General features: G+C 40.9%; 1 protein-coding gene across 3 annotated transcripts in view; it reads right to left on the bottom strand.

Moving 5' to 3' along the window:
- The window catches only part of tmem132e (transmembrane protein 132E), a 544,945-nt gene that overhangs the window by 55,434 nt on the left and 480,907 nt on the right, over window positions 1–8,604 (bottom strand). For all 3 annotated transcript variants that reach the window (XM_050034264.1, XM_050034273.1, XM_050034256.1), the window contains exon 5: window positions 7,365–7,508. In XM_050034264.1, the coding sequence (XP_049890221.1) occupies window positions 7,365–7,508 (144 nt within the window). The remainder of the gene's footprint in view (window positions 1–7,364; window positions 7,509–8,604) is intronic.

Here is an 8,604-nt window from a genome sequence, read left to right as displayed (position 1 = left end):
CTGTCCGTCCTGGAAGAGGGATCCCTCCTCAGTTGCTCTTCCTGAGATTTCTACCGTTTTTTCCCCCCCGTTAAAGGTTTTTTTTGGGGGAGTTTTTCCTTATCTGCTGTGAGGGTCCAAAGGACAGAGGGATGTCGTATGCTGTAAAGCCCTGTGAGGCAAACTGTGATTTGTGATATTGGGCTTTATAAATAAAATTGAAATTGAAATTGAAATTGTGGTAAGAAAACAACCACATCAAAGCTACGTATTGATGCCATTTGGATTGTTTTTTGGTACTGTTTGTGTTGTCATTAGTTGCACTGTCGGTGCTCATCATATATCGACTTTTGGTCATGGACTTTCCAAATCCAGCTATGACACTGGGTACACGTTCTCCTTGAAGTGAACACCGGCAACCCAGCTAAAAGTCAGTATTGTCGAGATAGGTCTGGCTATGCAAGACTATGTCCAAAGAAAACACAGGTATCTCAAAACACCAAAAACTGACACTGGATTTGACTTCTTCATCTTCTCATCTTAGACTGAAGACTAGAGGCTATAGTGACTCAGTATCGCCCTTCAAGGTAGAAGTAGTATTACAAGACAGGATGGGCCAGGGGCAAACTGATTAGTACGCTCATTTTAGTAGATATCTTTACAAGACAACACATAGAAATCTTTAACACAATGTTAAAACTTGTTATAGGAGCCATCCATGGTGTAAAATGTGTGTAGGTTGCTAATTTTTCCTGTAGGGGTCACTGTATTGTTATGAGTGTCTGTCAGTACAGGTAGGAACCATTCATTAGCCCTTTTTAAATAGGAATTGTGCAAATTTGAAGGAAAGCCCAATCAGTCTTCATTCAGCATTGGCAGTAAAAAACAAAATCGGGGAGTGCGGCAAAATGCCACCTACCTACTTTTGTTGATACAGAATGTGCCTTTTTTGGGGCAATGGGGGGTGTGAGCAAATAACAAAACGTGTAGCTCAGTGTGTGACGTAAACAGTGACGTACTCCAAGGGAAGCCCCGGCTGGTCAGTCCTTCGGCAATTCTCTCATAAGTTGGCCCGTCCTTCACTGTCCCCGTCACTTGACGGTTAATGGCCTCTTCATTTGCGAGGACAAGGAGGGCGCGCAATTCTTTGTCTCCCCAGTTGCTCATCTTTACAGTGTCTGTCAGGTTTGCGTTTCCCTCTTGCTACTAGCTGCTCATTCCTGCTATCAGCTGTTTCCTGTTTATCCACCGCCAATGGGTCGCACGTGCGGCGTCATCAACAGCTCCTCCCACAAGTCATCAAAAGCTCCTCCCGTGGCAGAAGGGCGCTTCGTTCTTTTTAAACCAAAAAGGTTAAAGATTAAATATGACTACCCTACGAGGCAGAAAATTGAGCACCTCGGATCAACTCGCCAACCCGGCTCTGTGTGTCTAAACGCTTGCAGCTTGCCGGCAAAACGACCCAACATTCGCCGAAAATCTGGCAGTGTAAAAGGGGCTATTGAGAGACAGATGTTGCTCTGTTGCTTGGGGAGCACACATCGTTTTTTGACCGCAACGGCGGGCCACGTCAAGTGAGATGTACACTGCTCAATGCAATGGTGAAAATTTGTACATTTGAATGGTTAATGGACACAGATTAGTGAATGTTTGTAAGTTTTTCATTTAAGACAATAATGGTGATAAAAGAGGAAGAAGTGGACTCTTTGTTTCACCTGATGAGCAGTAGCTGGTTTGGTTAGGAGAGCACGTCAACAAGTAAGTAGCCTGTCTATGCAGCCCCTCAGTGGCTATAAGTTTAGGCTTAGCCGCTGTACTTGTAAAATATTTGTAAAAAATGTTTGTTCAGAATGTAATAGAATATTTTAATCTAGAGTTCTGGCCATATCTTACACATTGCACTGTAACTGGAACTAAGGGGCCTAGCTTGCACCAAGAAGAACAGCCCTAGATTAAAAAGATGGACCAAGTATGTCTGGCAATATAATCTATATGCATATATTTTTGGTAACTGGGTGAAACCCAAGAAACTGAAGGAATCTCATCAAATTCAAGATGTCATTACTGACATTTTTGCATCTTCTCCTGCACAATTACTGGTGCCATTTCAACTGATCATTCAAACCACCTCCGTCCTGAGCTGCAGGGATGTTTAAGCACACAGCAGAACAAGATCTGTCCCTGATTTTGTTAGGTAATATCTTGTGTTTTAGATGCTAAATTTGGAGCTGCACCAAAGGTAAATGTGTCACACTAATATGCAAGTGTGGCGAGGATGAAGAAGCCTTCAGCCAGGTACAGTATGTGTGCAGGATGACCGCAGGCATGAGAAGTTATGTGCAGAGACAAGGCCTTATCTTTGCCTTCAGATGGGTTATATGAGTCACAATGCCAGGGGGAGAGGATGATGAGTGGGGGGGTGGGGGTTGGTCTAGGTTGCTTATGATGGCCGGCAAGTCGCCCCTACCCCCTGACACACTCACTGCTTTTTTTTTTTCCTCTATCCTTTCCCAGCTTGTACAACTGGGGTGCCTTAATAAAGTCTCCTGCACGTGCACACACAGACACAGCTACAGCTGTGCACATGCAGGATTGGCTTATCTGCTATAGGCTCTTGATGCACACTGCGGCTTAGTTATTTCCAAAGAAGAAAGAACTAAGAAATAAATAAAAAATTCTGTAAAGAAAAAACTGACAGCCTCTCACCTATTTTTACTCTCAAAGTTAGAAAAAATATAACAGCCTGTGGGTTGGCAAATATCCAAATTGGAAAAACACTGGGCTGAAAATAAAGCTTTATTCAGGGAAGAAGTCTTGAAAATAATTTTAGTCTAAATGCTGTTAAAGTTGCACTCTCATGTCACGAGGCTCACAGGAGATGTGAAAAGGCACTGGAAAGCTTTGTGGCGTATGTACTTCGCACCACTGATCTGAACTGCTCAGAATACGAAAACAAGACAATCGGGTTAGAATAGATCGGTGACTTTTGGCATGACAGTAATGTGCATGGTATCAAATAAAAAAAAAAAAAACAACGTAATGGAGTGTTCCACCTTTGTCTGTCTCGCTGTGAATATTTTTATTTCTACGTTGTGGGGGACTTTTTATTGAACTGTCATGACTCGTGTATTTCCTGGGCCTGAAGGGCTCATTTTAAATTAGCCTCGAATATTCAATGGCAGGGGCATTGAAGCAAGCCCACTCAATATCACATGGCCCAGCGCCTTGTCTTTAATGGATAATGAAAAATGATAAATGATGTGCTGAGGCCAGCCATCCTAATGCAACACCTGTTCTTTCCTATTGACAGCACAATACAATACACCACAACTCCCGCCTTAAAGACACAGGTCTATACAGGAAACTCATTGATCTGAGCTCTGCTATGAGTTTAAATCATACTTTTATTTGTCCTCCCTCAGGTATCAGAATCTATTTATTCAAACCAATTTGTATAAAAGATAACACGGACAGTGTGAGGACGTGAATGTTAGTGTTAGTCCAGTATATCAAAGTGAAAATATATTGGACAGATACTGGTCTTTTAATAAGAACAGATACTGGCCGTACACAACTGATATGATTAAAGCCAGAGTCTGATTCGGCTTTACAGCTTCATGGCCTCAGTCTGTAAAATCCACAATCAAACCTGCCTCACCTGACCTTGAGGAGCTGCTAAGCCACCGAAAAGGATTTCATTAGTCTGACTTGATATAATAGTTTTACTATTCAATGAACAAAAGGCTTTTGGACACAGACTGGATTTGGTTTTCTTCAAATATAATATATTAATTTGTTGAATTTAAAGATTTCTGTTACTGTGGGACAAGCCTGACGAGTCAAAGTTGATCATACTGCGAGTCACGTCCGTCCTCCCTCTCCCTGATGGCTGTTTCCCACTGAGTGCAGTGTATTAACATGCAGCTGTTACTGTATTCAGAATTTTTCAATAGCTGAGCAACCTTTATAGGAGAAGGAGATGGAGTCAGAGAAATGAGAAGCATAAACTGGTTGAAGAAAAGCACTGCTGTGATTTGTATCCAGGGACGCAGGTTAAAACAGCCTGCAGGTGTTCTGATAGATGGAGTGAGATGGCGCACACTTGGGGACATCTTGCTACTGGCAGAATTTATTTTTGCTCGCAATATGCGTGCTTGGACAGTTAACGTCAACCTCATGGTAATTAGAAAGTGGGTGTTAGACAGCAGAAACAATACACAACCATCACCCTCTTCCATCATGCTGCCATGGTCACCCTTTGTGCCCGACACCCAGTGGAATACAAAGAAAAAGTGTCGATAAAAACTTGGTTGGAAGTACAGTAGGTGAGACACCTTTGTGAAATCATCTGCAGCTGTCAATCTAAAAAAATAACAAGCCAAAGAAAAATAGAAATGGCTTGGACTAAAAAATAATTTTAACTGCTTATAACTTAAAACTGGACTCTCAGACATAAGGGTTCCAAAAGGGGTTCTCACTGAAGGACTGGGGTTTTACCTAAACCTGTTTACATCCTGAGAACCCCTTTTTGAAGACAGAGATTGCCAAGGGTTCTTTGTAAGACTATGGGTTACAATAAAAACCCTTTTCATCCAAAGATAGAGACCTTTTAACAGACTTTTTCATCCAAAAACCTTTTATTTGAATAAAGGGTTCTGCAAGGGTTCTTTGTAAGTTTGAGGGTTCTTTCGAGAGTCCTTTTCATCCAAGTAACCCTTTATTTGAGTAAAGGGTTCTACGAGGGTTCTTTGTAAGTTTCTGGGTTCTTTCAAGAAACCTTTTCAACCAAGTAACCTGTTATTTGAATAAAGTGTTTTACAAGGGTTCTTTGTATGACTGCAGTTCTATTAAGAAACTGTTTCATCCAAAGAACGCTTTATTTGAATAAAGTGTCCTACAAGGTTTTTTTGTAAGGCTGAGGGCTCCATTAAGAAACCTTTTCATCAAAAAAAACCCACCCTTTATTTGAATACAGGGTTCTAAAAGGGTTCTTTGTAAGACTAAGGATTACATTAAGAACCCTTTTCATCCAAAGAACACTTTTTGAAGAATTAATTCTTTAACCATTCTTTGTAAGACTAAGAGGTCCATGAAGAATAAGAATAAAAGGGTTCTGGAAGAATTCTCAAGACTGAGGGTTCTATCAAGAAAAGGTTTCCTCCAAAGAACCCTTTATTTGAATAAAGTGTTCTACAAGGGTTCTTTGTGCGACTAAGGGGTTCTATTAAGAAACCTCTGATCCAAAGAACCCCCAATATTTGAAGAAAGGGTTTATTAAAAGGTCCAAGAGTCTTTCAAGTTTTTTTTTTGTAAGACTAAAAGTTTCATTAAGAACCCTATTCATCCAAAGAACACTTTTTTTGAAGAAAGGGTTCTTCAAGGGCTCTTAGCAAGACTAAGAGTTCCATCAGAAAACCTTTTCATCCAAAGAACCCTTCTCCTCACCCTCAAATATTCAAATGTTTACACGTCTAAATGATTTCTATAAATGCAGATGTATCTGGAATCCCATTAATCAATTCATCTTACTTGTGTTCTGCCATAGTTGCTATCTTTACAATTAATTCATACCATATAATACCACATGGTCAAAGATATTTTTCTTTCAGGTACCTGGTACTTGGCTTTTTGCATTTGGTTCTAATATGGAAGCTAGTTTCAGTTCCCAACCTGCTGCACCACTGAAATACTAAGGGCTGTAGTAGTAGTGATTTTATGCACTCTTATTTCCGACTGTGCATTCACACCAAAAGCGTAATGAGCGCCAGTGGTCGCTCAGGTCGCTGGCATCGCGCTGCCTGGCAGCTCTGGCAGGGCTTGCAGAAGGCTGCCAAGGGGCGGGGCTTTCAAGCTGCGCTGCAGAAGATCTCTTTCTTTCTTTCTTTCTTTCTTTCTTTCTTTCTTTCACTGTCCCGCCTTGAGAATATTCATGGTCTGCAATTGGCTGCTGCTCGCTGCTGCTTCGGTGGCGTTGCTGCTCATTTGCATAAAGTTGAGCTTCTCTCGACTTCACAGCGACGCTCCGGTCGCTGGCATCGCGCTGCTCGCTGCTGTCGACGCTCCAGTCGCCCTTCGTAGCAAGCGTACATTGAAAATGAATGGCTGCCGGCCGCTTATGACGCTTTTGGTGTGAATGCACAGTAAGAACGATATTTTAGTTTCATACATAAAAATGATTCATTTCCTTCTTCTGATCACAAACACCAGGCCCCTCATAACATGGAACTGGAGCTCTGTTATGGACTCAGTGGACCCGTTATTACTTGCATATGCCTCGTACTAAGGTATTCTTTGAGGTGTGGGTTCTTTGTTCAGTGCTAACTTGTGAGTTTGATGCAGTCTGAGAAGACATTTTGTCCACACACACTTTCTGCAAACCTTTCATTATATTTATGTGTTACTTTGTTTAAATTGTATTTTCAACATCATTGTAAATGAAGGCATGCCCTCAATGATTCCTCGAAAATTAAATACAGGTTGAATTAATGATGGAAAAAACTCTTCTCTTTATATATGATCCCTTTATTGTCTACTTGAAACATATTTTATGAAGTCTGCTTTTGAAAATTGCCAAACAAGGAGAGGCTGATATATTGATATTATTATAGGCTGCGTGAGAGGAGACCTGAGAGGACGGATGAGGCAGTCTGGAGTATTATATTTAATATAAGGACATACAGTATATGCTGTTTACATCATTTAAGGTCACATCTCCCCTCACACCATCACCTTTTATATAATCAACAGTGCAAAGCGACACTGCAACACTTCACTGTGCTGCCTATACAATTATGCAATCTGCATATAGTGCAATCTATTATGATTGTAATTGACTGGAGAAAATAATAACGGCGTAATCACAGCCTCTAATGTGCTCTGCAAGTTGTTGTGATCCCACTTTAATTTATTTAATCAACCAACGAGACTTGATATTGTACTCTCCGCTTGGATTCCCTGTGAGCCTGAGCGGTGATTGTTCCCTGGAACCTGGGATACTGGTGTTATATCAGCCTGCAGCTATCACACTGAAGTGAACAACAAGAGATGCTGGGCTTTGTACTACAGCACACGAGGTGAGCAGCAAACAATAGGTGTGGTGCTTCAAAAAGCATACTGTATAATGGAGCTTTTACTGTTCTCTTGTAACCACATTGATGTATATGTAGAGCTTTATGAACATCCATTGATTTTATCTGAGGCATAAGGGAATAATCAAATCACGAGTGCCTATGGAGCGGCCCAAAATGAAGTTTTTATGCTTTCCTGATGTTGTGACTGTGGTGCCGGGCCACTCTCCAGTATTAGTGGACCAGTAAAGGGATTACATTTTCTAAATTGGCATCTTCTCCCAGATACAGAGATTGAGGAAATCAGGTTTACCGTACCTTGACAATGTCTTCATTGGAGGACTTGCACTGCACAAAGGCTGAGACATCAGTGACTGCTCCGTTCATCTCTATGGACACCATTTTGACGGGAATGGCCACAGTGCGACCGGTCAGAATAGCCGTGTTGATAATCTCAGTGTCCTGCAGAGAGAAAAAAAAAATGATGATGATGAGAAAAAACATGATATTCATGAAACTGTGTGAGGTATGGAGTGATTTTCTTTGATATTTCATCAGTATTACTGATGTCCACATTTAAAACCATTACCATCAGGGCTCCTGTCTCTCTCAGGTGGAACTCTCAGTGGCAGACCAGAAGTCATTTTACTGAGACGTCTTTCATTGAATTTCATCAACTGACATTTTAATTTTAAATGTGCTGTTCTACCAGTAAGCAACTGGAAGTAACAGAAATGGGGATGAAAAGGACATCATTCAAAAAAAGTGAACAATCCAAGCCTTAATCATTCACATTAAACATGTTTTTAATGTGGTCCTTCTCGGTAAGTCACAGCATCAAGCTTAAACTTCAGGCCACATAAAGACATGGCATTTACTGTGCCGATGCACAAGATCCAATGCAGCTACTTTAAGTTGGGTACATAAGTGGAAATTTGACTTAGATGTCGGAAGAGATGTTTTTTTGTCACAGCAGGAGTCTCATTAGGGACAAATGCTTCTTATCAAATGTCCGCAATGACTCCTAAAAAAAATCCAACAGGAAGTGTTGCTGTCCAAGCGAAGTGTAAAAGCAAACTTTTATGTTAATACCAGGAAGTGTGACTAACAAACATGCCTGAAATTATTTTTTCCTCAGTGCACCTACATTACCTATGTATTGCTTAGCACTCCACTCAGGAAGCTGTATTATTATTATTTCAGCTTGAACCATTTTGCCATGAGGGTATCTGAGAATAATGCGTGAAATAAGTTCGGCTATAATTGGGCCAAATAAAGCATACAGAAATTCATGGCAAATTTCTCAGTTGTTCATGTTAATGAATCTCTCTATAATAGGGTAATGCTACTCGACAGATTGGGGTTTAGTAATCCATTTGTTCTTAAACAACCAATATACACACACTGGCCACTTTATTAGGTACACCTTGCTAGTACCAGGTTGGACCCCTTTTGCCTTCAGAACTGCCTTAATTCTTGGTGTCATAGATTCAACAAGGTGCTGGAAACATTCCTCAGAGATTTTGGTCCATATTGACATGATGACATCACACAGTTG

Source organism: Epinephelus moara, chromosome 3 (genome assembly GCF_006386435.1).
Source record: "Epinephelus moara isolate mb chromosome 3, YSFRI_EMoa_1.0, whole genome shotgun sequence".
NCBI lineage: Eukaryota > Metazoa > Chordata > Actinopteri > Perciformes > Serranidae > Epinephelus > Epinephelus moara.
Note: the sequence above shows the minus strand (reverse complement) of the source record. Positions and strands in the feature narration are given on the sequence as shown.